The 27,773-nt window shown below is 57.4% G+C and overlaps 1 protein-coding gene across 3 annotated transcripts in view; it reads left to right on the top strand.

The window, feature by feature from the left end:
* The first annotated feature begins 458 nt into the window (after positions 1-458).
* Positions 459-27,773, top strand: part of GFPT2 (glutamine-fructose-6-phosphate transaminase 2) — a 40,357-nt gene continuing 13,042 nt past the window's right edge. For all 3 annotated transcript variants that reach the window (XR_014795134.1, XR_014795135.1, XM_084885223.1), the window contains exons 1-10: positions 459-587; positions 14,704-14,811; positions 15,537-15,635; positions 16,018-16,143; positions 19,524-19,582; positions 20,216-20,350; positions 23,683-23,744; positions 25,431-25,510; positions 25,940-26,057; positions 26,315-26,478. Coding sequence is in view for 1 of the 3 variants with exons in the window: in XM_084885223.1 (XP_084741349.1) it covers positions 581-587; positions 14,704-14,811; positions 15,537-15,635; positions 16,018-16,143; positions 19,524-19,582; positions 20,216-20,350; positions 23,683-23,744; positions 25,431-25,510; positions 25,940-26,057; positions 26,315-26,478 (958 nt within the window). In the remaining 2 variants the exon portion in view is untranslated. The remainder of the gene's footprint in view (positions 588-14,703; positions 14,812-15,536; positions 15,636-16,017; positions 16,144-19,523; positions 19,583-20,215; positions 20,351-23,682; positions 23,745-25,430; positions 25,511-25,939; positions 26,058-26,314; positions 26,479-27,773) is intronic.

Genomic DNA, 27,773 nt, shown 5'->3' with positions numbered 1-27,773 from the left:
GAGCTCCCAACCCCGAGCCCCGAGCCCCGAGCCCCCAGCCCCGAGCCCCCAGCCCCGAGCCCCCAACCCCCAGCCCTGAGCCCCGAGCCCCCAGCCCCAGCCCCGAGCCCCCAGCCTCCAGCCCCCAGCCCCGAGCCCCCAGCCCCCAGCCCCCAGCCCCGAGCCCCCAGCTCCCAGCCCCCAGCCCCCAGCCCCGAGCCCCCAGCTCCCAGCCCCGAGCCCCCAACCCCCAGCCCTGAGCCCCGAGCCCCCAGCCCCCAGCCCCGAGCCCCGAGCCCCGAGTCCCCAGCTCCCAGCCCCAACCCCAGCCCCCAGCTCCTCCCCAGGCCCCGGTGCCCACCGCCCGCTTTCCAGACGGGACTGGCGCCTGACCCCCTTCCTAGACTCCAGGGGACCCCATCCCACCGTTGTCACGACAACCGAAGGCCAATGGGGAGCAGGGAGGGAGGAGGCTCCGCCCCGCTCGGCCCCGCCCCGGCGGCGGCTCGGGCTATAAGGCGGCGGCGGAGCCCGGGAGCCCAGAGCGCGGGGCGCGGGGAGCAGTGAGCGGAGCGGAGCGGGGCCCGAGGAGAGCGGCGCCATGTGCGGTGAGTGCGGCCCGCGGCCCCGGCCTCCGCGCCCAGCCCGCCGTGGGCGCCGGGCCGGGAGGGGCGCGGCGCTGGTCTGGCCCCGGTGGCTGGGGGAGGGGATGCCCGGCCCCGGCTTGTGCTCGGAGAGGCAGCCGTCCGCTCCGAGGGCGCTCCTGGACGCCGCTCCCCGGCGGTCCGCACCCCTGCCCGGGAGGCGCTTCCTCTTCTTGCCCCCGGTCTCCCACAAGGGCGGCCGCGCCATCCCGGCGCGGGGTGCGGGCCCCGGAGACGCGCCCCACCGCCCCCTCCCCGCCCGCGGCAGAGCCACGCGGGGCTCCGGGTGCGCCCGCCCCGGCCCGCGCCCCACCCCGCGCCCCGTCGCGAACCTCTGGTCCCTGGAGGCGGGACTCGGCACGGCCGCCGCTCTGCTGGATGGAGCTCTGGGCGAGGCGCGGGGACGGGCACGACCGCCAGCTCAGCTGCGCCCGGAGGGAGGGCGGGCCGGAGGGCCGGGCTCAGGCGCCCTCGGTCCCGGCGCCCCGGGTCCCGGCGCCCCGCCGTCGGGCGAGGCGGCACCCCGAGGGGCGGGCATCCCCACTCCTCGCCCCCGGCCGCCGGGAGCTCCGCCGGACGGAAGGGCTCTGTGCCACTCCGGGGGTTCGGTCACCGCTCCGGCCCGGCGGTGGCGCCCGGGGGCTTTGGAAGCCGGGAAAGGCCTGTCTGACTGCGGAGGGCGGCGGGGTGCAGTCTGCGGACGCATCTCCCGGCCGGGCTCCCCTGGAAAAGCGGGAAGGGAGCCACCAGCTGGAGCGGGCGGTGGCCTGGGCGCAGCCTTCGGGGCCAAGCAGCACCGATTCAATGCCCAGTCCTCAGCGGAAACGTGTGGGTTCCCAGCGCCATAGGTAACGTGTGGGGCTGCCCGCGGGCAGGTCTGAGGAGAGAGCCGGGCCAAGGTGCCGTTTGGTGAGAAGCCATTGAGTTCCAAACCCGTCAGCGTGGCAGTCAAGGCCTGTGGCCAACTGTGGCCTTAGAGCCAAACTAGTGCTCCGAGACCCTGGCCCCGGGAGGTACCCTCCGCCCTCACCCTTCCACCGCACCGTCCTGGCCCTCCATCCTAACGCATCTGGCACCCCCTTTCTCCAGACTTGCCCTCCGACCCTGGGCTGGGGTGTCCCCCACCTTCTCCAGCTCGCAAATTACGAATTTTCGGCTTTACGGAAGGACTCCACGCTCTGTCCCCTGGAGAACGGACGAGCGGACAGTCCAAACTCGGACCTCACCTCAGGGCATGGCCTTCGCCACACCCCACGCTGCAGCCCTCAGGAAGTCGGGGAGCTCCCGTGGAACCCCCAAGGGGAAAGCTGTGCTTTTCCAGTGGCCGGGGAGCCTCCGCTGTGCTCGGTGTCTGCCTCTCTCTGACACCTGCCCTCAGTCACTGCGCGTCTGGCTGGAACTGAGCATACTGGTCTGGTTCTCTGGAGTCTGGTCCGTGTGTGTAAGGCAGATGATACAAGTTTTCCTTTTACGGCTGTTTTGTGTTGAATTCATTTTAGTTTTCAAAAGTATAGTCAATTTTACAGAAAAACATTAAAGAAATGTTTGTACATTTGGTACAAGGATGTGGCAGAAATTTCGAAGGTGCACCTGGAATGAGCTGCTGATGCTCTTCATTTTACATTTGGGGAAACTGAGGCCCAGAGAGGTCTGTGCACACCTGTGTCTGAGCAGGAGTTGCTTGAAGTCTTTTCTGTGGGCTGGCTGTGGCCTGCCGCCTCGGCAGTCAGCAGGCACCCTCCGCTGGCCTCCGTTAGGTGCTGGTGACCGGGCTCAGACTGGCCCTGCTTCTCCACAGAAAGCTGGACCCAGGACCGGTTGACCCCACACCAGTAAGCAGATGCTCACAGCTTCAGTGCTCTAAGCCTTCAGCTAGGTGGCACACAAGGGTGGTGTTATTGACATCTGGGAGGTGCTGGCATTTTGCTTACTTTCTGCCAATGGATAGGTTATTCATGGTATAGTCCCGCCCCACCTCCTTCCTTTCCCTCTGTCCTTTCTTCATGCAGCCACGAGTGGCTGAGACCCATGTTTTCCCAGCCCTGGGGAGACTTGTTTATAGAGAATTGGAGGATTCTTAGTTTTTGCGTGGATAAGGGGTCCATAGTTGGGCAGTCCAGAGGCAGATCCCGGACCAGGGACCAGGTAACTCCTGAGGTAAATGCCATCACAGAGAGCAGGATGGGCACAAGCTGCAGCCTGGCAGCCTCAGGCCAAACCAGCAGGCAGACATCTCCCTGTTTGGTGCACAGGATTTAAACTTTATTCTTTAAATTAGTTACCAAATTAGAAAATAGGGGAGATTGCTCATAAGGAGGTGGAATTTTTTACTTCTCTTGAAAAAAATCCAGAGATGAGTAACCCTGAGTCCATATTTCTGAATAGTGCATCGTGTCCCCTAGGCTGAGGTGTGCAAGCCCCCCAGTTTTCCCAGCCCCCACCAGCTGTTGGTGCCCATGTAGTCTGAGCTTCAGGGCGTACTGACTTGTCAGGAAGAGAGGGTACTGGGGCAGTGCCACAAGGTCCTGGCCTCAAGTGTGAGCTCTGCAGAGAGGAGGGGGTGAGAGGTATGCCAGGCTGAGGGCAGAGCATCTGCAAGGGCGTGGCAGCATGCACATGTACACATGGGGATCTTACTGCGAGGACGGCACTTCCTACCACGAGTTCTTAAATCTCGCCTCTCCTTCGCTGCTGGGCAGTGGGGAGGGGAGACTTGTTCATAGAGAATTGGAGGATTCTTAGTTTTTGCTAAAAGGTAAAGCCCTTACCCTGAATTCGTCCTTTGTCTTGGTTAATGTATTAGTTTCCTCTGGCTGCTGTAACAAGTTACCATAAACTTGGCTGGTTTCAAACAACATACATTTATTCTCTCACAGATCTGGAAACTGGAAGTTCAGAAATCAGTCTTACTGCGCTCTCCGTAGGCCCCCTTCCTCTGGAGGCCTAGAGGAGAATCTGTTCCTTCCTCTTCCGCTCTGCCTGCCAGTTTTTCTTGGCTTGTGTTCCTCACTCCGATCTCCGCCTCTGTGGTCACATCACTCCTCTTCCAGGAGAAGCTCCCTCTTAGAAGCATCCTGATGACTGCATTTAGGGTCCACTCAGATAATTCAGGATAAGCTTCCATCTCCAGACACTTAACTTAATCACCTTATTTATTATTTAAAAATATATATATATATATATATATATATATATATATATATATATATATATTGATTTCAGAGAGGAAGAAAGAGAGAGAAACATCAATGATGAGAGAGAATCATTGATCGACTGCCTCCTGCATGCCCCACACTGGGGACGGAGCCTGCAACCAGGGCATGTGCCCTGACCAGGAATTGAACTGTGACCTCCTGGTTCAACCACTGAGCCACACCAGTTGGACTAAATACCTTTTTTGATGAGAAATCAGGTGTCATCCTTATGGGAACTCCTTTGTAGGTCACAGTTTTCCTTTTTCTTGCTGCCTTTATGATTCTCTCTTTGTCTTTAATTTTTGGCATTTTAATTATGATGTGTCTGGGTGGGGGCCTGTTTGGGTTCTTCTTGTTTGGGGTTCTCTGTGCCTCCTGCACTGGTATGACTTTGTCCTCTTGAATTGCTCCCAGGCATTGTCTTCAGGGGCGGGGAGAGTTGTTTTTTTCAACAGGGAGGGGCAGTTGCTTCTGCCTGGAGGCTAATTATTATTTTTAATCTCTTAAGCAGCCAGGGCAAGGTGCTTTCCAATAGGGTACTTAGACTGTTTCCCCCAGACAAGGCAGATGTCTCTGTGGAGAGATGTCCTCTGCTGCAAGAGGGAATGACTCAGCCCAGGAAACTTGGGGTGTCTGCCTTCTGAGTTATATATCCCCCCCACCCCCCGCCACCCCCGGTCCCCTGTCCTGGCTTCTGCTCTCACAACCCCAGTCCGCTTCACCCTCCCTTTGCCGGAGCACAAGATATGTGGCTCCACAGGGAGTTAGTGTGTTGGCCCTTTAAGAGGGTGCCTGAATTTTCAGCTGTTATTCCCTGGCAGACAGCACCCCACTGCTTTTCACAGCCAGATGTTATGTGGATACCCTTCCAGTTTGGATGCTCTCTGCTTGGAGATTAGATCCCAGAGCTCTCAGTGGCACCCCCCCCCCCCCCCCCCAGCTGAGATATCTCTCCGGGACTTTGGTTGCTGTCTGTGGGTGCCCTGCCAGCCCTTTCGCGCTCCGCACCTCCTACCAGTCTCCATGCGGTCTCCACCTTGGTCCTCGGTATCAGGGTTCTCTCCTGCGAGTTTCCGTTGATATTCAGGAAGTGTTTTTGTATTTTAGTTGTAATTCCAGTTTGTTCCTGGGAGCTTGTCCGTGCAGCATCCACTTACTCTGAGATTCTCTTGTCCTATTCAATGTCCCTAAATACCCTTTTCAATAGGAAGACTCACAGAGAAATTCTAGCAGTCAGGACCTGATGTTTTTGAAGGCCGTTAATCATCCTGAGACAATTGGGTGTTGCTTTCAGGTGCCTTCCCCAAGAGAAGCCCAGTGCTGCCATCCTCGATGCCCACGCTGTGGCCACAAGGGTACTGCCCGCATCCCTCCCCACCCCACTCCACACACCAAGTGCCCTGGGTCCCTCCCCACCCCACTCCTCACACCAAGTGCCCTGGGCCCAGCACGCTCAGCCGGACTGCCACAGTCAGAGATGGACCTAGGCCTTTCCCTGGATGGTGTGACATGCCGTCTGACCAGACAGTTTTCGGTCCCTGTGCCATGTAAGCGTGGCCCTTCTTATAGGCACAAACCCTTCCCACTTATCCCTTCCTGGCGGAAAGCAGGCTTGGTCTTACCACCTGGATCCCTCGGGGCCAAGACACCCACACGCCGTCTGCTTGCTTGAGCTGGCACTTCGGGGCCCAGCGGAGGAAGCAGCAGTCCAGGGAGGTGCTGTGACTCAGGGCAGAGCTCACCCGTTTGTCGCCAGCTCCGTCCAGCCCAGGGCCCTTTCCTCCCGTCACAGTTCAGTGTGTGGACAGATGTCTCAGGGGGACTGGGCTGGAGTTGATGGGGCACAGACACTGGAGTCAGGTCCAGTGGCTTGTTACCTCTTAAGCCATAGGAGCCTCAGGAGCCCAGAACTCAGTGATGGCAGCTAAATACGTGACAACAATCCCTAGCTGGTGTGGCTCAGTGGATAGAGTGTCGGCCTGCAGACCAGAGGATCCCATGTTGGATTCCAGTCAAGGGCACATGCCCGGATTGTGAACTTGATCCCCGGTAGGGGGTGTGCAGGATGATTCTCTCATTGATGTTTCTATCTCTCCCTCTCCCTTCCTGTCTGAAATCAATAAAAAAAAATCAATGAAAAATACTTAACCAGCTCTCCAGTTTGCCAGTTTCTGTGGGGAAAACACTCGCCTGGCTAAGTTCAGGTCCTCAGCGAGCCCCTGAGCCCACGTTTGGGGAGAGGTGCCAGGGCTCTGGGGGCAGTCCGAGCCGCTCCCTCGTGCGGCCGCACGGAAGACCGGACTCCGTGGCGCCCTTTCCTCACCCCGAACCACGCCATTCCCCACTGCTCAGCCTTATTTATCAGGCCTCCCCAAGTTCTGAGAAACCTTCCGGAACTTGTGCGATATAGCATTAGTAAACAGTGCTTTTAAACTAAGGGATTATTTTTATATTTAGTAAAATTCACTTATAAAGGGAGATTAACTTGAGGTTATAAACATTATTGGAGAAAATGCTGAAAATTAGTTCAGTGCAGAAACAGTTAAGCAATTTGATCATCTGCCTCTTTCTCATTTTCAACAGAAGTATTTCTCTCACTGAAAATCAAGCCTGTGTGTTTTTTGTGTTTTTTTAAATAACCAAATGTTGGCAGTTTAAACAGGACTTCTCTTTTCTCTTTACAATGCAGAGTGTATGCTGCTTGCCCTTTGGTGCCTGTGAAATCCTAGCCTGTCAGGGACACCAGGCTTTTATTAGACACAGAAATGCCTCGCCTTTGCTCACTGCAGGGAGCACCCCTGCTCTCTCAGGGCTCCAGTGGGGGCACAGCTATAGCCCCTGCCGTCCACGGAGGCGTGAGGCGGTGCAAGGCTGTCTCCAGAGGGACAGCCCCCTCCTGACCCTGAGCCAGTGGGCGCCCCCCCATGGGGCCTCTGCTCCTCCCGCTCGGGAAGAGAGTGGCCTCCCCAGGCTGTGTGAGAGGACTGGGCGTCCGGGAGCCCTGCCGTCGGCCCAGGGAGCCCCTCCGGGGCCTCGCACTGAAGACTGGACAGCTCCCCCCATGCCACACACACACACTCTCACTCACACTCACACTCACACACAGATGTCTGCTTAGGAATTTCTGGCCATGTCCTCTGTCTGGGCAACGACTGATCCATTTGGAACTTAAAACATTAGCGTAATGATGTGGCTCATGGACCAAGAAGCTTCGACCCTTCAGTTCTAAGGCACGTTGGGTGGCAGTGGAAAGGGCGCCCTGTTTCTGGGGAGGGAGCCGCGGTGACTACCTCCCACAGTGCAACCCCATCTGTGTGTGGGACAGGCTGGCCCTCCAGCGGGACTGCCCACTCTCGGGCACAGCGGGCAGTGCTTTATTCATAGCTGATGCTCAGGGAGATGGAGTTTTGGACAGCCGCAGAATGAGGATGCGGCCCCAGCCAGCCCATGGTGAACTTGACCTCTCTCCTCATCCTCGAGGCCCCAAATAATCTCTCCCCCTGCAGCATCTGGAGCTCTCCAGGGTTTGTAGAGAAGATTCCAGGCGTTCGGCACTTCTGGTTCTGGCCAGGGGTCCTGATGTGGTCGTTGTCGTTACCTGTCACTTGGAGATTGAGGCGACTTCTTTGGGACACCAGGGGTTACAGTTCTGGGATGTTATGGGAGCCAGCCTTGTGTGGTTGCTGGCCCAGGGGGTGGGGGTGGGGGTGGGAGTGGTGGTGGGGGTGGGAGTGGGGGTGGAGGTGGGGGGGGGTGGGGGTGGGGGGGGTGTAGGGGTGGGGTGGGGTTGGGGGTAGGGTGGGTGTAGGGGTGGGAGTGGGGTGGGGGTGGGGTGGGTGTAGGGGTGGGGTGGGGTTGGGGGTAGGGTGGGTGTAGGGGTGGGAGTGGGGTGGGGGTAGGGGTGGGAGTGGTGGTGGGGGTGGGAGTGGGGGTGGAGGTGGGGGGGGTGGGGGGGGTGTAGGGGTGGGGTGGGGTTGGGGGTAGGGTGGGTGTAGGGGTGGGAGTGGGGTGGGGGTGGGGTGGGTGTAGGGGTGGGGTGGGGTTGGGGGTGGGGTGGGGGTAGGGGTGGGAGTGGGGGTGGGGGTGGGGGGCTGGATGGGAAGAGAAAGGCGGAGTCAGAAGCAGAAGTGTCCCATGGCTGGTGAGGGGGTGGGGTGGGCGGGAGGGTCTCCCAGGGGCCAGGGGAGATGTCATCGGGGCCTGAACCCGGCCAGGAGAGCTCAGAGGTGTGTCCATAGGAGCGGGCCAGGCCTCCTCTGTGCCAGCTGCTGCTCACCCCGGGGGGACGATTCTAAGACAGGTTTTAAAGACTGATTCTTTTTTTTTTTTTAAAGGAAGAGAGAGGGGTAGAGTTAGAAACATCAGTGAGAGAGAATCATTGATCAGCTGCCTCCTGCACACCCGCCCGCCCTTGACCAGAATCGAATCCGGGACCTTTGAGTCTGCAGGCCGACGCTCTATCCACTGAGCCAAACCGGTTTCGGCTTTAAAGACTGATTCTAAGACTGATTTGGGGCGGCAGCAGTGACGAGTGCCTGCAGTCTGACACCGGCTGGGAATGACTGAGTCTCGGGCCTTAGAGCCACACAGGCCCTGTCTGTCCCGGAGCCACAGGCTCGCAGGGCCCTGAGGCCCGGGTGAGGGAGGCTCCGGGAGAACTGGCCGTGGGAGCCGCCGTCGGTGCTGTGCCCTCGTCGGGTGTAGTTCCGGGGCTCTCGCAGGGGCAGTCACAGGCCTCTGGTGCTGGGGGCATCACACCTGGGGGCAGAGAGGGGGCAGTGTGGGGACATAAGCCTTGTGCTTGGGGGTCTTGGGATGACCCCTGGACACTGGGGTCCCGAGCTCAGCACTACCCCACCCTGCCTCTCTGTCTCATACTCACTCTGACGTTTCAGAGAGCAGTCTGCTGTGCACCATTGATCATGGCTGTCTTGGGCCCAACTCAAAGGTCACTTTCTCTAATCACCCTGCATCCATCCATCCATCCATTCATTTCTTCAACATATAGTTACAGAGCACCTAAGCTGTGCCAGGCTCTGGGCCAGGGGCACAGCGATGACTAAGACAGATAGACAGACAGATGTGTTCCATACTGTGAAGGTTACCGTCCCGCGGGAAGTCAGACAAAAGACAGGAAGCAAGTGCTCCGTCGGCGGTTAATATACAGGACCGCGTGTGCATTAGGCCCAGTGGGCGGTGACCAGCCAGCTACCACCTTGCAGAAGGAGTTGGGCCACCTGTGCACAGGCCACCCAGGAACTCTGCCCTCCCGCCCGCAGCCCCAGCCCTTGGCCTGCAAATCCCTGGAGGGGAGAAGAGGTTCCTAAGCATCATGCCCTCTCCACCCACCTGCCAGGTCCCTCCACCTCAGAACTCCCAGCAGTGGTGAGGCCTCCATGGGCCAGAGAAAGGTTTTGAGGATGAATTAAATCTTGACCAAGTTGCTGCTGGATCACCCACTGGTTTAACCATCACTTCCCTGAGTAGAAGGCCAAGGAGAAATACTGTAAACGAGTCTTCTCCCTGGTGTTAGCATCTGCTCATTCCTGCAGGGTTCTGAGGATGCCTCACGGGCTGCAGGCGGCCTCTCACCCAGGAGGGACGCTCTATGTCCTCGGGGCTTTGCAAAGGCTCCTAGGTGCTCAGCGACTTGCTGCAGGCCACACCGGAAGCGGCCGCTGGCGTTGGAGACGGTATTGGCGCAGGCTGCAGGTGTCAGTCGCTGCCCTCGGGGCTTGTGCTGCCCCAGACCGGTGATGGCCAGAAGCCTGAGGGAGGAGGCTCCCAGGGGGCCCTGGATGGAAAGGGTACTCACTCGGACGGTGCTTTCCCGGGGGTGGCTGTCCTCCTCCGGTGAGGGGCTGCAGCCACCGTGAGGTCAGTGAAGTGGGTTTGGGCGGATGGCCATCTGTGGCCGCACTGATGCAGAGCGGCCTGTGCTGCGCCGCACATGCAGGCCGTGTGCACGGGGAGCACACGCAGCGGGAGGACGTGTCTGCCCTCCGTCCAGTGCCCTCCCTGGAGGGAGCCCCCAGCCCTGCGTCTTGGGTGCCCTCCCAGTACTGTCTGCATCTCCCGCCCCCACCCCTCGCCCCCCATTCCTGCATAGTCCATGCATGTCCTACCGTCTGCGTGTTCCCCGGGCACTTCCTGGAGAGGCGCTGGTTCTCTTCCCGGGCTCCTGTGGACGGCTGCCTGCGCGGCTCCGCGGCCTGGGCGCTGCCACTTAGCCCGGCCCCTGCCAGGCCGCAGGCTGTCCACCACCAGCCCGGGGGGCTGCAGAGGTCTCTGTGGAGACAGTCCGAGAAGTGCGAGAGCTCTGGCTAGCAGGTGTGCGAACACCTCTAATGCTGCCACTGCCACTGCCCTCCCAAGACCTTGCATGGTTTCCCCTCCCCTTCACTGGCCAGCTAGTGGTTAGGGGTCTCACAGGTAGAACTGGATTCTCTAGCGTTTTTCATGGGGGGGAGGGACTCCAGTAGGGAATTCTGATGTGAATAGCACCGGAAATCCCTGGGGAGGCAGTTTTTTTACGTCATTATTTGTAAAAACAGCAAAAGCATGGTGTGCATGCTGGCTTCTTCACTTCAGCTCAGTCGAGTGCAGGGACAGCCAGGAGGCTGGCGGCACGGGGAGAGGCTGTGCTTGGTTAAGGACTTGCTGAATAGATGTTGAAAATTAGATTTATGCCTCCTTGCGCCAAGATCTTAAAAACCAGTCCTCGGCCCCTCACCACGATAACCTGCACACCCGTGCCCTCCTGGCTGCCAGGACTCCTGGCTGGGGTGGACACAGCTGGTGACCCCGCCAACCAGAAGCTTTCACTGTCCCAGCCCAGGTGGGGGCAGCCCCACCCCACCCACCACAGAGGCCGCTCTGGACCTGAGAGCCCAGCCCCTGGAAGAACCTCCGGCCCTGAGTCCCACAGAGTTCGGCCCTGAGTTCCACAGAGTTCGGCCCTGACTTCGGAGCAGAGTTCGGCCCCGAGTCCCACAGAGTTCGGCCCTGACTTCGGAGCAGAGTTCGGCCGAGGGGGGCACGGCCCGCAGAACTGTGAGCCCAGCCTGCGCCTCTGCAGAGTGCCTCCGTTAACTCCCGGGTTGGGGGCCTTGTGCACCTGCAGGGTCGGCTTCTCTTCGGGCGCGTGTCGCTGCAGGACAGCGAGATGCTTCGCTTAAAACCCTTCGGAAATGACCCGAGTTGCCCCAGTTCACGCGACCTCCTCCCAAAGCTGGGTGGCTTTCCACGGGACTGGAATTTGATCGTGTCCCCACAGCAAACTTTCTGAATTTTTGAAGAAAAACGAACGTTATGAAAGTTTCACCTAGACAGATTGAGCTGATAGCTGTACAACTCTGTAAATACACCAAACGCCGTAGCCTCTTGTCCTTTAAATAAGAAACCACTATGGCACGTGACCCAGGAACACTGTTAGCATTCTTTAAATGTTTGCATTGGAGGGTAGTTGTCATTTCTATAAGCGAGGTGACTGTGCCCCGCGCCCGGTGCCCCGGCTGGCGTGGAGGGAGGGCGCTCTGGGCTCCGCGGGCACCTCGCGGGGACTCGCCGGCTGCACACACAGCCTGCCATTCAGCACCGCACCCGCTCAGGCACCGGGAGGCAAAAATAGCGGCTGTCAACATCACCCTTGGCCATTTTTAACAGAAAACGCCTGTCACCGCTCAGAAAGCACAGAGTGCGGCTGTCCCTTAGGGTGCGAGTGGAAGCAGCCCGAGCACAGTGCTACAGTGCGCGGTTTGCAGGAGAGGGTGGTGCTGTGTAATTTTGTGACCTATTTTTGACGGAGTGTGTCTGGATGGAATTTTAGCAAGCTAAATATTATGAGATTGGACCCCACGTTTAATTGAAATTATATCATTCATTCAGATATACCGTATTGAATTAAATCAACTAAACACCAGGGGATATTACAGGTGGTTTGTGTATAATCGTGCTCAGCTCTCAGATATCCTCAGGCAGCTTATCTGAGGTTCATGTTTGGGAAAACTTTCTGGTTTTATTGAGATATTAGTGATATAACATGGTATAAGGCTAAGGTGTACAGCATGATTTCTATAGAGAGATAGATATATATGATGACATAATAAGACTACTTAACATTCATCACCTCACATAGGTAAGTTTTTTTCCTTATTATGAGAACTTTTAAGACCTACTCTGTGAGTAACTTGGGAATGTATGATGGAGTGTTAACTACAGTTGCCATGCTGTAAGTTACATCCCCAGAACTTACTTGTCTTGTAACTGGAAGTTTGTAATTTTTGACCACATTTACCTAATTTCTCCATCTCCCACCCCACCTGGCAGTCACCAGCCTGATCTCTGTGTCTGGAGTTCGTTTTTTTAGATCCCACATATACGTGTTTGTCTTTCTTCGTCTGACTTGTCTCATTTAGCATAACACTCGCCAGGCCCACCCCTGCTGTCACAATTGGCAGGACTTCCCTGTTCCTGGCCGAGTAACATTCCTTTGTGGAGGTGTACCGTGTCTTCTCTATCCGTCCACTGGTCAGGGGGCACTTGTGCCGTGGCCATTGTAAACGATGCTGTAATTTGGGGGCAGATATAGGGCAGGTCTTTAATCTTGGTCAGACTTTCCTGTCATCCAGGAAAATGTTAGAAAATAAAAGTAACGAAATAACCGTCAGCCAGTGGTTGTTGTCCCCAATCTGGGGCTGGGGGAGAAGGGAACGCCGTTCAGTGCATACAGCTCCATGTGATCGCACGCCATGGCACAGCTCTGAAGCAACGGCTGCGACGTGGCCCTGGGCAAGGCCCCTCTCGGGCCAGACGGCTCGGCTCTGCTCCGCCTCTTTGCTCCCCGCTGGTCTGTGCCAGTCTGAAAACTTGAGCCAGGGCAATGGTCGGCAAACTGCGGCTCGAGAGCCACATGCGGCTCTTTGGCCCCTTGAGTGTGGCTCTTCCACAAAATACCACGTGCGGGCACGCACGGACAGTGCGATCGAAACTTCGTGGCCCATGTGCAGAAGTTTTTGGCTCAAAAGAAATGTCAGTCGTACTGTGGATATTTGGTTCTGCAGGCTAATGAGTGTGCTGACCACTGAGCCAGGGGAACAGTCTCCAGGGGAAAGGGAAAGTGGCTCTCGGAGCCAGTGGGGAACTGACGGGCGTGGACAGAATCCCCGTCCTGGTCCCCGACTGGTCCATCCTTGTGCGAATGCGGACTCCAAAGCCTGGCGGTGGGTTGGCTCAGAAAGCACCGTCCTCGCTGGGCAGATGGAGCCGCTCTGACTGTGGCTGAAGGTGCGGGTGGGCAGGCAGCTGCGCAGTCTGACCGGACGGGAGGTTTCAGGCCTCTGGATCCGGCGCAGGCAGGCAGGGGTGCAGGGCAAGCTTCTCTGACGTGCAGCGTGCACGAGAGGCCCCGTTTGGAAACGGCTGCGAGGCTCCGCTTTATTTATTTTCACTTTGATCCCAGTGAGCCGCCGGAAGCTTCTTGGTAGGCATCTTCGTCCCCAAAATTAAAATTGGGAAAATAAGCCTTTTACCTCTACGGGTCCCGAGGCAGCGGTGCTCAGTGCTGGGAGCATTAACGTCCCCAGTCGGGTCTGCTTGTCTCCGCTCCTGGCTCTTGCCCAGTCACAGCCTCCGGGCTTCTGGGTGACGCAGCCTGACCTCTAAGGCTGCTGTGAGCTTTGATCGGCATCTGTGTGGGAGCGCGTGGCCATGCCGGATCCATGGTGAGCTCTCAGGAAGATGAGTTGCTATGAATATGCCTGAATGCTTTCAGGATCCATGCTGTCGCTTCCCTGATTAGTGCAGACTCTGTTTCACATCTACTGACCAAGGACTGTGCTGAGACAGTGATAATAGAAAGGCCCGGCAGGGGGATAGCTGTCCCGGACGGAAGGCCTCTGTGGTGGCTTGTGGGTGGGAGCACTGGGCCTGGACCAGGCTGCTCTGGGAGCGGGGCTGGAGCTGAGCTGTGAGGAGGGCAGGGCGGGAGCGAGGACGGAAGAATGGCTGGATGGGCACTCACAGGGCAGGACAGACAGACCAGGGGAGTGCAGGGTTTGGATAGAACCAGCATGGCAGCCGGTACTCCCTAGCTAGGAAAGTATCATTTTGCAATGTGAATACAGAACATAAAGCCAAACAGATTGTCTGGGCCTTCCTTAGAGAGGATTCTCCAGGCACCGGGAGATGGTTCCACTCTTGCTGCTGTAGAATGACACTTATTGATCAGGCAGCAGAGCCGAGTGGGAAGTGGGGCAGAGGCCACAGGGCCCGCTCTCACCTGCTGCCGGGGCTGCTGTGACTCCGTGTGACTCCCCAGGCGCCGCTGTGCCAGTCCAGGAGTCCACATGGGGGCCGCCCCAATGCCGTGGCTGGCTGGGTGGTTTGCTGGTCTTGGCTGTTATAGGCGTTGCTGCAGTGAATGCCTCAGTCCCTGGGAAACTTCTCCAAGGCCGGGGTGTGAGGGTGTTCTGCCTGCATCTGTGTCACGGACGGAGGGATGCCTCAACTCCGGCCAGAAACGGGGGGCGGGTGGCGCGCGTGGCTCTTCCTCTGCTCAGCCTGGACACCTCCTCAGTGCGGTCTGTCCACATGCCCAGACCGAGTTCTTTTTTAAAAATATATTTTTTTATTGATTTCAGAAAGTAAGGGAGAGAGAGGGAGAGAGATAAACATCCTTGATGAGAATCATTGATTGGCTGCCTCCTGCACGCCCCCTACTGGGGATCCAGCCTACAACCTGGGCATGCGCCCTTGACCGGAATCGAACCCAGGACCCTTCAGTCTGCAGGCTGATGCTCTATCCACTGAGCCCAACCAGCTAGGGCCAGACCGTGTTCTAAGCATGAACCGTGGCGTGTTTAACGTGCAGTGTCCGCTCTCCCCAGGAATCTTTGCCTACATGAACTACAGAGTGCCCCGCACCCGGAAGGAGATTTTTGAAACCCTCGTCAGGGGCCTGCAGCGGCTGGAGTACAGAGGCTACGACTCGGCAGGTGGGCCCGAGGCTTCTGCCTGAGACCTCACGCTGCTTGTTACACTTGAAACCGGAAAAGTCGAAAGAGGAGACAGGGAAAAGAGATCTGCATGCGAAGTGCCCCTTGGTATCTCTGTGTCCCCTCCAGTCATGTGGGGGCCGGGGGAGGGGGCAGTGCATAGACGTCCGTGGTCCCAGCTAGTCATGACGACAGGATTTTGTACTTTCATACTCTTCACTTAGTCAGCCTTTCCCGTCATCCTAACTTCCTCCTAACGGGCTCAGAGCTGCCCAGCCCTCCACTGGGTGGGCGTCTCGGGGCTCACTCCTCCCCAGCCCGGCCGGTGGACCCGCCTCTGTCCCCACGCTCCCCTCAGCCGCCGTGGGAGACAGAGAGCCAGATCCGCTCACATCCCTCCGTGCTGAGCAGAAGGCAAGGCGGGGAGATGGAGGGCCCTGAGCAGAGGTTCCATTGGAAGCAGCAGGATGTCAAGCGCACAGCAAGGCCAATGCCCTTAGGTGCCCGGGCCCCTGGTGGCGGGGTGGGTCCAGGCCCTCACTCCCTGCAGGCTGTTCCTGATGCCACAGGCACAGCCGCCTCTTTCCAAGTCAAACGCGCCAGGGGAGCGAGAACTAATAAATTGTGTAGCCCCCTTCGTCCCCGCCCCCCCCTCCGCCCACCCCGGAGCCTGTGACGCAGTGTGCGACAAGCCTTCACCGACACAGAAAACCGTGTCCCTGCAGGCGTGGCGATCGATGGGAACAACAATGAAGACAAAGAAAGGCACATCCGGCTGGTCAAGAAACGGGGGAAAGTCCAGGCTCTGGACCAGGAACTTTACAGTAAGTGGGGACATGACCCCGGCCGGCGTGGCTCCTTGGAAATCTTTATTCCAGCGGCATTGAAACTGAACGCGTGGCTTTCTGTGCATGGGACGTGAAGAAATACAGTTTCAAATACTTGGTACATTAGTATTTATTTTAATTTTTCTGGCAAGCGCTATTGCTTTTCCACGTGTAGTAGTGATACAGACTTGCTTTTTAAAGGTGGAGCGGATTAGGTGGGAAGGACTCGGTGACCCCAGCGGGGCCGGCAGGAGCCTGCGCGGTGCCCTGCGGCCCCGCGAGGCGGGCCGGCCCGTCTCCGGCAGCCGCCGCCGCGCAGAGCCGTGCTGTGCCCGTGCTGGCTTTGTCAGTGTGGCAACTGGATTTCTCTCTCGTCTAGACCAAGACAGCATGGACTTAGAGGTGGAGTTCGAAACCCACTTCGGCATCGCTCACACGCGCTGGGCCACCCACGGGGCCCCGAGTGCCATCAACAGCCACCCGCAGCGATCGGACAAAGGCAACGGTAGGTACCAGGCCTCTCTCCCGTCCGGGTTCCGCCTGGCCTGGCTGGCAGGCCGGCCCGCACCACCACCCCCCCCCCCCCGGTGGGCTCCTCTGCCAGCCCGTCTCCCTGAGGACCCAGCTGCTGGCGCCGGCCCCGGCCCGACAGGAGGCAGACCCCCTGCCCGGGCAGCGCTGCCCGCAGCACGCGAGGCGCCTCCTGTGCGGACTGCCAGCTGCGGGGAGCCCAGCCCGAGGGGACGAGGCAGGTGAGGGAGGCGGGCCCTGAGGGAAAGATAGCGTTCCTTCCTCAAACCCAAACCCCTGCCCCTGAAGAGAGCGGTCCTGGGCAAGGGCAGGGAGCGGGGTGCCCCGCAGGGAGGCCCCGGCAGCTGGCAGCCCAGGAGCGCCTCCCAGCAGCAGAGCCCTCCATCAGCTCCTTTGCTTTGGTAAGAATGAGAGTGATGGTGTGGGAAAGTCCCCACATCTGGCATCCCTGGGCAGAGTGGATGGACAGACAGCAGGCCAGGCCAGAGAGCGTGGGCACAGTCACTGCCCACGGCCGCCCCGCAGCAGCCCCACAGCACCAGGCCCTGTTTGGTGGGCTGGGCTCCCCACCCTCCCCAATGCCTCCGGTGCCAGCCCCAGCTCTTGGGGCCTCATCACGCGTCTGGCCCCCAGGACAGTTATCCTGCCTCGTACCCTCCCCCTTTCGTGGGTGGCCTGGGAGGTCCGGGGCTCCAGTGGGAGTTTGGGGTTCCGTGGTCAGCCCCCGGGGTGTCGGTGGGCATGTGAGGTGGGGGAAGCATGGCCCTCGGTCCCTCCAGGGCTCCGGAAAGTGCCTGAGACATCGCCTGGGCCCTCACATGGGTCCCCACTCGGGGTTGAGCCTGGTCAGGTCAGGGGCCCTGAAGACTCACACTGGGCATGATGGGCGAGGGTGCCGGTAGAGAACCATCTTTGGAGTCAGCCAGAACCCCCTCCGAGACATCGGCCCCCGTGCAGGGCCCCGCCATGCCCACGTCAGAGTGAGGCTCAGACACTTGGGGGGCTGTGGGGTGTTACCGGCAGCCTCACCGCAGGGCCTCCTCCTGGAAGGCGGGCTGCAGAGTGGCACCTCCCTGCCCTGTGCCTGCGGACACTGCAGTCCCCGAGGCAGCCGCCTGCCCGGCGAGGAAAAGAAGGCCTCCTCCGGCACAGGAGGGCCCAGCCCTCAGCGCAGCGGCAGCACAGGGGCCGGCTGCGCGTGCGCCCACCTGGTCCGAGTGCGGGGAGCGAGGCTTTTGCTGAGGACTTCTCCCCGGATCTGGCCCACGCCCCGGACCACAGGGCATCCCACTACTGCGGCAGGCACCCTGCACCCTGCACCCTGCACCCTGGACCACAGGGTGGGAGACAGCAGACCCCATAGCACACTGTGGACCTAGACGGCACATCCAGCCAGACCCACGCCAGACACGGTGGTCGCTGGGGCGGCAGTGCTGGCTGAGGAAACATTGCACCAGGCCCTTGTGCCCAGACACATGCCCAGCCACAGCCCTCTGCCCCCCGGTGAGGTGTGAACCCCTGCTTCAGAGCCATGACGGTTCTGCGCCCCAGAGCAGGCAGGCTCCCCGGAGACGCCCCCACACCCAGACTCGCAATGCCCGCTCTGACTCAGGATGAGTAATTAAAAACAAACAACATGGGAAGTAAGGGAAGATTCGTAACATTTCTTCAGCAACTCAGCTGTGATAGCTGGAGAGCACGCTTTTAAGGAAGGCTTACACCCAGCAAGGACATTGGGAAGAAAATTATGCAAAGGCGTTTTCTCAAAGAAAACAGATTCTCTGAAGCAAATTAACGCTGAGAATTCAGCAGAACGAGATGAAAGAGAAGTTACTGGTAAGAAAGGAGTGTAGGAAACGACGTCACAGGAGACACGAAAGCATCGGAGAAGGCATGGCCATGAGGCAGCTAACAGGAGAGGACCAGAAGTCCTGCTGGTGTAGCAAACACAGCGACACTGTAAGCCCGGTGTGCCGGGCTAGCTCTCCTGCTGAAATGGCTTTTTAAGAATTTGTTTTATTGATTTCAGAGAGAGGGAGGGAGGGAGGATGGGAGAACAGAGAGAGAGAGAGAAACATCAACAATAAGAGAGAATCATCCATCGGCTTCCTCTTGCACGCCCCCTGCTGGAGATGAAGCTCACAGCCCAGGCTGTGCCCGGACCGGGAATCGATTGTGACCTGGTTGAGGTTCAGCCGGGGAGCCACACTGGTCGGCGGAAAATGGCTGTTTTTATTCGAGCCATCTCATTTTTTGTGCTACCACACAAAAGTATACAACATATTGTAAGAAATATAGAGAAGAAAGTATGGTAAAAATGGAAACATTTTCCTGCTACATTTAAAAGATGTAGCAGGAAAAACATCTGTCCTGTACTGAAAAAAACTTGGGTTGGAGATCCAAACGTTCCCTGAATAATAGTCAATACTTATGACAAACGCCCCACATGTGGACACGTCCTCCTGGGATTGCTGACTCTCCAGGATGACAGCCTCTTCGTTCTCCAGACTGAGCGGGAAGAGGCCTGCTTGCCCGGGAAAACTTTCAGGTTGGCCTCAGACCTTCTTAGCTGTTGGCTGAGCTGTGCAGTGCAGCAAAGCCCCTCCCCCAGTTCAGCGGCTCTGGAGCCACCCAGCGGCCGGGCTGCTGCTGGGCCGAGGAAGGTGGGAACAGCAGGCAGACCCTGCAAAGGAGACGTGTGGTGGCCACGCAGGAGTGCCAGAACCTCTGGGGATTTTCCTAGAAGAAAACCAGGGTTTTAAAGTGAACCCTCAAAATTTTCAGCTAGCCGAAACCAGTTTGGCTCAGTGGATAGAGCGTCAGCCTGCAGACTGAAAGGTCCCAGGTTTGATTCCACATCCCCAGTAGGGGGTGTGCAGGAGGCAGCTGATCGATGATTCTCTCTCATCGATGTTTCTAACTCTCTATCCCTCTCCCTTCCTCTCTGTAAAAAAATCAATAAAATATATATTTTATTAAAAAAATTCAGCTCAGGCGTGGTCACACAGAAGCCTTTGTGAGGACCACTAGCGGGACCTGTTGGAGCGGTTGGGAATTCCTGGAATTGTTTCTGGGTAATGAAGGATTAATCAACCCTTCAACATAAATAGCAGCACTAATGGTGACCCTGCAGGCGACAAGCAGAGCTCTGCCCTGGTCCGATCAGGGGATGCTTCTCCTGGGAGAGGAACGTTTTCCTCAGGCTGGAGCTGTAGGCACCGCCGGCATCCGCGCTGACGGTGAATGACGTGCTCAGCAGGCAGCTGTAGGAGCCAGGCTTGTCGTTTCCCTTAAGGCACGTCTGACTGGATCCTCACGCCTTCATAGCATTTCTGTCTGAAACTTTTCTTCCAGAATTCGTTGTCATCCACAACGGGATCATCACAAATTACAAAGACCTGAAGAAATTTCTGGTAAGACCCTTCCCCTGGGTAACATCTAAGTCCAGTGCTCTTGGCCTCCCCCCGGAAACTTTCCAACCAGCTCGTTTCCCTCCGGAAACAAAAGCAGGAGCTGAGTGAGAGCCACTCTTGGCCACGTCAACGCATTGGACGCAAACCTCAGCCCAGCTCGGCGGCTCCTCAGATCTTGCTGGAGCAGATAGCTGGGCATGCACAGGGTCCGCTGCAGAGTCACAGAATCAAAAGAACACGGATTTCCTTTTATTAAAAGTGTCTGCACTCATACACCAAATGGAATGTGGGGCAGGAAGGCAGATGGCCAGTGTCTAAAGGTTGTGGTGTTGGCTGAGATGTGGGTGGATTTGACTCAACTCATTTGATTGCTCTGACTGCCGTTATTTTGCAATGTTCAGATTCATGGCAGGGACCGGCTTCGGAGGCGGGCGTTCTCAGGGAGTTCTGGATGACTCAGCCGTGTTTGCTGTGTGATTCTGGCAAACATTTCTCATCCCTTTCACATTTTCCTTGTCACTCTGACAGCTCCTTAAGTCACTCCGAGGGCAAGTCATAGGGAGGAGAGGGAGCTGGCCGGCCAGCATTTCGCAATGACCATTACCTGCCTCTGTGTCCAATCCAATATTCCAGGAAAGCAAAGGATATGAGTTTGAGTCAGAGACGGACACGGAGACTATCGCCAAGCTGATCAAATACGTGTTCGACAACCGAGAGGTCGAGGACATCTCATTTTCAACACTGGTGGAGAGAGTCATTCAGCAGTTGGTGAGTTACAGGTCACACCTTCTCAATCATCCCTTCATTTTGCATAAGCATTAGGCAAATACATGCCAAGTACCGAGAATTCAAGTTGGCTCACCTACAGCATCTGGCGTTGAGATATCAGATCCTTGTGAGATCCAGAAAAGTCCTGAGGTTTGAGTGGTGAACACCAAGTGGAAGTGCCTTGCCTCGTTTTAGTGCCTCAGATTGTGACTGGCCTTGGAACTGTGGCTGCTGCCCACTGCCGGTGCACACAGGACCTTGGTGGTGGGGTTCACATGGTCATCTTTTCGTCTGAGATATTTGTGCCATTAGATACATAACCTCGATGCATCTCATTGATGTTGACTTAGAATTGTCCCAGGAGAGAAATGGCCCAGCATCCTTCTGGGGGGGGGGGGGGGGGAGTGGGGAGGGAGGGGAAGTGAAGAGTTGGTGCAAATTGTCAGGAAGTTGGATTGGAGAGGAAGGGCGCAAAGATTTGGCCCAGTGGCCAGAGGGTTGCAGTTCCAAGGGAGTATTGTGCTCCGGGAATGGACGTCAGATCAGGTCTGTGCTGAAGGCAGAGACCCAGGAGAGAGATTCATGATGTCCCAGAGGGCTGGACCCACTGGACAGAGTCCCTGCTAAGGGAATTACCCAAGAGAGGCCCCTCCTTGGAGGAGGAGGTGGAGCAGACCGGGCCTGGGGGCTGGTCGGGGAGGAGGAGAGGTCTCCGGACGCCCAGGGCACCAGTGCCCCCGGCAGCGCCTCGGAGCGGGGCAGCCTGCAGACAGCGCTCAGGGCCGAGAAAGGGGAGTCCACCCCTCCCCCCGCGCCAGTCCGCGCTCGTGGCCACCACAACGTGATTTAAAACTCATCGCCCTTCGGTGCTTTCAGTCTTTTTAAAAAGGCCGTCTGTCGCAGAGCCCTTTGCTCCGTGACTCCCGTGTGGGCGAAGATGCAGAGGACGTTGATAAACGGGAGTTGGGCCGAACATAAAGTACAATGTGCTGCGCGTAAGGGGCAGGAAGGCGATTTGGCTTTGCAGCATGGTGCTCTCCCTTTGCCATTTGTAATTTTAAATTTCGGAAATACCTCCCCAGTGACGGCACTTTTAACTTTCAACGACGTCTCTCCACAACTCTTTAGGGCAGAGAATGAGAAGTGTATTCTATTCAGTCCTACGTGGTTGTAGACCAGCGATTTTCAACTTGTGAGCTGCAAGAATTTTTAAAACATGCAATACCTGATTGCTTAGTCAGGGGCACTGACTTCTTTCCTTAAAATGTCAAATAAAAGCATGATAACAGTGCAGCCACCGTGGAGAACAGTGTGGAGTTTCCTCAAAAAACTAAAAATGAAACTGCCATTTGACCCAGTGATCCCACTTCTAGGGCTCTTTCCCAAGAAATCAGAAACACCAATCGGAAAGGACATATGCACCCCTTTGTTCATAGCAGCACAATTTACAATAAGTAATATTTGGAGACAGAATAAGTGCTCATCAGCAGATGAGTGGATTAAAAACTTGTGGTACATCTACACAATGGAATACTACGCTGCTGTAAAAAAGAAAGAACTCTTACCATTTGTAACAGCATGGACGTACCTGGAGAGCATTATGCTAAGCGAAATAAGTCAGTCAGAGAAAGATAAATATCACATGATCTCACTCATTTGTGGACTGTGATGAACAACATAAACTAATAAACAAAAATAGACCCAGAGACAGAGAAGCATCAAACAGACTGTCCAACCTCAGAGAGACTTGTATGTGTGCATATAAGCATAACCAATGGACAGGCACTAGGGGGGTGAGGGCATGTGCTGGGGGATGGGGTGGCTGGGGAGAGGTCAATGGGGGGGAACAGGAGACATATGTGATACTATATGTAATTCTGTTTTTAAAATTTTTATGTTATTGTTTAAAGTATTACAAATAGTAGTACGTATATCTCCTTTTTGTATGTAATTCTTTAAACAATAAAGAATTTTAAAAAATGATAACAGCTGCCCTGGCTGGCATGGTTCAGTGGTTAGAACATTGGCTTGTGCACAAAGGTCACAGGTTCGATTCCAGCACATACCAGCACATACCTGGGTTACAGATTTAATCCCCAGCCCCAACAGCCCGCATGCAGGAGACAACCTATCTATTTATCCATCCCTCCCCCTCTCACTTTCCCCTTCTCTTCCTCCTTTCCCCTTTCCCCTCCCTCCTCCTTTTTCCTCCCTTCCACTCTCTCTAAAAAACAACAGCAGCAATGGAATAAAATGCCTTAAGGAACTGTCAATGGAATAAAATGACAACAGCCAACACAAAAATGGCCATCCAGTGTGAATGGATCAAAAATACACCTAATTTTTTTGGTCTGATTGGCAAAAATGTATTCTGTATGCTGCAGAATCATAGTAATTAGTTTACGTGTGTCATGAGATGAAAATCTCTGTTGTAGACAAAACCTGCAGGGTGCACATCGGGCTGCTTGGGTCTGCCTGGGGCCCTTCGTTTGGGGTGGTGTGAAAGGCCCTCAGAGGCGGGGGAGGGGGTGCGCTGACCTGGGGTCCCCTGGTTGTGTGACTGAGTCAGCAAACTGGTCATAGCACGCTGGCTGCAGGGGGCCTTAGTCTTCCCAGGGTTGCCAACCTTGGGGGATTTCACATGAAAGTCTAGATTTACAGCTGGTTATTTCTAACCAACGTCTACAAGAATTAGAGCAAAGTTGTGTAGGCGGGTAGAATGTAGAAGACAGAATTATGAACTAAGGACTTAAATGGAAAGAGCATTTGGAATCTTGAGTAAGGATAACTGGATTTTAGCTCTGGTTTAATTCCAATTATTACTTAATCCTCACCACAGAAATAATAATTGCATAATAGTAACTCATGCTTCTATTGGGTTCTCTATATGGCATTGGTTCCCAGAAGCCATACAAAGTCTTATTTTTGTTCACCTTGAGGAAAATGTGGCACCGCAGGGCGATGTGCGCTGAGCTAAGCACAGGTCCTGGAGCACTAGCCCCTTGGACCCTCCGGGTGCTCCCTGAGTCCTAGGAGATGCTGCTCCCGGGACAGGAGCCCTGGCCCTGGTTCTCACCAGCTCACCCGGTTCATCGCAGAGCTGGGACTTGTCCCCCGGGGCCTCGGCAGGTGTGGCTACAGGTCTGGTCTGTGTCACTTTCCTCCTGATGTCACCCTGCTGTCCTATGTCCGGAGCCCTGAGTGAGCACTGCCGGCCTGTGCCCAGGTCGCTCACAGGGAAGGGGGGCCCAGGGAGCCCGCCAGGGGCATCAGGCTGCAGCGGCCGGCTGAGCCGGTGAGCTGTTCCTCACTTCTCATCCCTGTGCTTTCAGGAAGGAGCATTCGCGTTGGTTTTCAAGAGCGTCCACTACCCGGGAGAGGCCGTTGCCACAAGGTAAGGCAAACACGTGACTATTTGCAGTAGCAAATAACTAGAATACAGTCACTCAGCTTGAGGCACAAGGGCCTAGGCCTCTGGACAAGTGGAAGGCACTTGCTCTATCCAGAGGACAGCTGTGGCTTAGCCACAGAGAATGCACCCCATCATCTCTTTGGCCAGAGCTTTGCCAGGTTAACAGAAAAAAGCAGAGTTGGATTTTTATTTGCAACCTCCATATTTTTAGAAGTTGACAACAAATTCAAATTTCAAACAAAATTATATAAAGGCACATTTAGCTTTATATATAACTAGAGGCCCGGTGCATGAAATCCATGCACGGGTAGGGTCCCTAGGCTTGGCCTGCGATCAGGACTGATTGGTGGGGCAATTGCCCACCTTGGCTGGCCTGGGGCCTGTGGGCTGGGGGCAACTCCTGTGTTGAACGTCTACCCCCTAGTGGTCAGTGCACATCATAGTGACTGGATGTTCCTCCGGTGATTCTGCCATTTGATTGATTTGCATATTAGGATAAAAGATGGTCCAAAATATTCAAGGCACTCACAGCACGTTCTGCAAAGACAAACTTTGTCTCCCTACTTGGAGAAATCAAAATGAGGTCCAAATAGGCAACAAGATCTATTACAAATGAAGAAATACTTAGGGCCTGTATTGCGTCAGGATAGCAGGCCAAGTGGATATATGTGGGGTGGACTCAGGCAGACTTAGTCATTTATGAGTTCATTGATCTAAGTTAGCAAGAAACTGGTTGATGTAAAATATTATCCCATTGTCTTCTAATTAATGTGTTCAAGACAGTGCTCTCTAATTGCCTTGTTAATACATCCCAGTGTTTCCTTCCTATTAGCCAGCTAGCATGCCGGAGGAAGGCATGTGTTCTTGGAAGGCCTGGGGTTCCTGAGTTCAGAAGTGAACACCCGCTGGGAGTTCGATTTGAGTGCTGTAATTTATAAGAACAAACAAACAATTGGGTTTTGGAGGCAGGATGCCATTCAATTCATGGAACAGTGCTTGTAAGCACATGGTCTGTAGAAGTTGTGAGCCAGAGAGGAATGCCATAAAGCACTTTGCTGAAGACCCTTCTGTGCCAGGGGCTGAGCTGGGCGGGGGACCGGGCCTTGAGTTGGGAGCCCTCACTCAGTGCACTGCAGGAATTGCCCATCACCTTTGGGAGGAGTCCCCTTGTGCAGGTTGGAGATTCCAAACTTCGCCAAGGTGTCCCTTAGGCAGGAACACACTGCCCTCGGAGGCACTGTAAGCGGCCCCCAAGGCTGAGCGGCCCAGAGCCAGCCGGATGCTCCCGAGGCCGGAGGACTCAGCGAGGCGGAAGGGGCAGAGAGTGTGTGTGCAGAGCGGGGCTCCCTCAGAGATGGGTGGGAGCAGAGGCAGGTGGAGACCCCCCAGCCTGCTGCCGTCGGGACCTACCAGGGACTTGGCTTCGGAGGCCAGCACCGAGTGGGGTCTCCTGGGCAGGGGGGTGGCACCACAGGGGCGAGCTGGGGCTCTGCCCTGGCCTGCTGGGCCTGCAGCGAGCCTGGGAGCATCCTTCTGTGGCCCGGCGTCCCCCGTGGGGCCTTTGCCACCGGGACAGGCGAGCTGTGGGGGCTGTCCTCAGTGCTCCGAGGACAGCCAGCCCCATCCAGGTGTCAAGGTGCGGCTAACCCGACCCCCTCGTCCCTGCAGGAGAGGCAGCCCCCTGCTCATCGGGGTGCGGAGCGAGCACAAGCTCTCCACCGAACAGGTCCCCGTCCTGTACACGACACGTAAGTCCCTCCAGGAGGACAGACAGTGCTGCTGCAGCCGGGGCCCTGCCCCGGAGGCTCGGTGCCCTCACCACGTCTAGGTGGCCCTCACGTGGCACCAGATCCAGAAGGTTCTCAGGCAACTGAGCCTCGGCTCCGTCTTTCCAAAAGCGTTTTGACTCTGGACCCTTCACACCATTCTCCCGCGCCCAGGGCTGGCGAGCTGCTCTGGTTCGCGCAGGAGCCTGCCCGGTTCCGGCCGCCCGGGGAGCTCTCTGCGGCAGCTTAAATGCTCTTGCTATTTGGGGATCTCTCACGCTGTTTGGCTGACGCAGCCGAAGCTAAAAATTGCACATTTCTCCCACTCGCATTCAAGGGGAAATGGGCCCTGTGCTCGTGGTATTCAAACCGAAGCGTTTACGGGGCGTGCGGTCCTCTCTGCATCCACAGGCAACATCGAGAACGTGAATACCATCCGCAAACCGAGGGTGCAGAGGCTGGACAGCTCCACCTGCCTGCACGCCGTGGGCAACAAGGCCGTGGAGTTCTTCTTCGCCTCCGACGCCAGGTAGCCGAGCCCCCCGTCCCTTCTGGGGCTGTGTGACCAGCATGACAGGCTGCTCCGCCGTTTCTGTTCACCCCACGTGAGCTGTTCCCCCCGCCAGCAGGGCGGGCTGCTGTCCCATCTCAGTCAGGGCGGCCTTCCCGGGCACTAAGCCAGTGCGCGATGCCCCTCCCTCCTGAAACGCCATCGGTGCCGACTGGACAGCGGGGAGGCGGCGGCCGGCCGCGAGCACAGCCCGGTGACGCGTCTGCCTTCCCCAGCGCCATCATCGAGCACACCAACCGCGTCATCTTCCTGGAGGACGATGACATCGCCGCCGCGGCCGACGGGAAGCTCTCCATCCACCGGGTCAAGCGCGCGGCCAGTGACGACCCGTCGCGAGCCATCCAGACGCTGCAGATGGAACTGCAGCAGATCATGAAAGGCAGGTGTCCTCGGAGAGGCGGCCGCAGCCTCGGGCAGGTGCTCCCTGGGCCCCCCTGAGCCCGCGCTGGCCCGTGGGCGCCACAGCGGGGCCTCCGCGAAGGGGCTCGGTGACCGCAAGGGTGGGGAGCCTGCCTGGGCCTGCCGGGGAGCCTCGGGTGTGTCCGGCGCCAGGTCCCCTGCTCAGTCTGACTGACCACCTGCTGCCTCCCTCCACTGCCTCCGGACCCGTCTGTGCCCCAGCTCCATTGCTTCTCTGCGCAGACCTGCGGGGACGAGGAAACTGGACCCCTTTCTCCTTTCGAGGACAGCCTCTCTTCCTGCACCCACACTGCCTCCTGCACCCACACTGCCTCCCGCACCCACACTGCCTCCCGCACCCACACTGCCTCCCGCACCCACACTGCCTCCCGCACCCACACTGCCTCCCGCACCCACACTGCCTCCCGCACCCACACTGCCTCCCGCACCCACACTGCCTCCCGCACCCACACTGCATCCCGCACCCACACTGCCTCCCGCACCCACACTGCCTCCCGCACCCACACTGCCTCCCGCACCCACACTGCCTCCCGCACCCACACTGCCTCCCGCACCCACACTGCCTCCCGCACCCACACTGCCTCCCGCACCCACACTGCCTCCCGCACCCACACTGCCTCCCGCACCCACACTGCATCCCGCACCCACACTGCATCCCGCACCCACACTGTCTCCCGCACCCACGCCTGCCTCCCGCACCCACGCCTGCCTCCCGCACCCACGCCTGCCTCCCTGCACCCACTCCGCCTCCCCCACCCACTCCGCCTCCCCGCACCCACTCCGCCTCCCCCACCCACACCTGCCTCCCCGCACCCACTCCACCTCCCCGCACCCACTCCGCCTCCCCCACCCACTCCGCCTCCCCGCACCCACGCCTGCCTCCCGCACCCACACTGCCTCCCCGCACCCACTCCACCTCCCTGCACCCACTCCGCCTCCCCCACCCACTCCGCCTCCCCGCACCCACTCCGCCTCCCCCACCCACACCTGCCTCCCCGCACCCACTCCACCTCCCCGCACCCACTCCGCCTCCCGCACCCACTCTGCCTCCCCCACCCACACCTGCCTCCCCCACCCACACCTGCCTCCCCGCACCCACTCCGCCTCCCCCACCCACGCCTGCCTCCCCGCACCCTCTGCTCCACAGGGCAGCCTGGGTAAACTTAAGAACATCAGAACTTTGTCCTGCTGCCTAACACCCTCCATGGCTTCCTACTGCTCTGAAAATAAAGTGTACCCCCCTCACACACATGC

This window comes from Pipistrellus hanaki (genome assembly GCF_964339955.1).
Source record: "Pipistrellus hanaki genome assembly, chromosome: 5".
Lineage (NCBI taxonomy): Eukaryota > Metazoa > Chordata > Mammalia > Chiroptera > Vespertilionidae > Pipistrellus > Pipistrellus hanaki.
The sequence above is the reverse complement of the archived record's forward strand: the minus strand, read 5'-3'. Positions and strand labels throughout refer to the sequence as shown.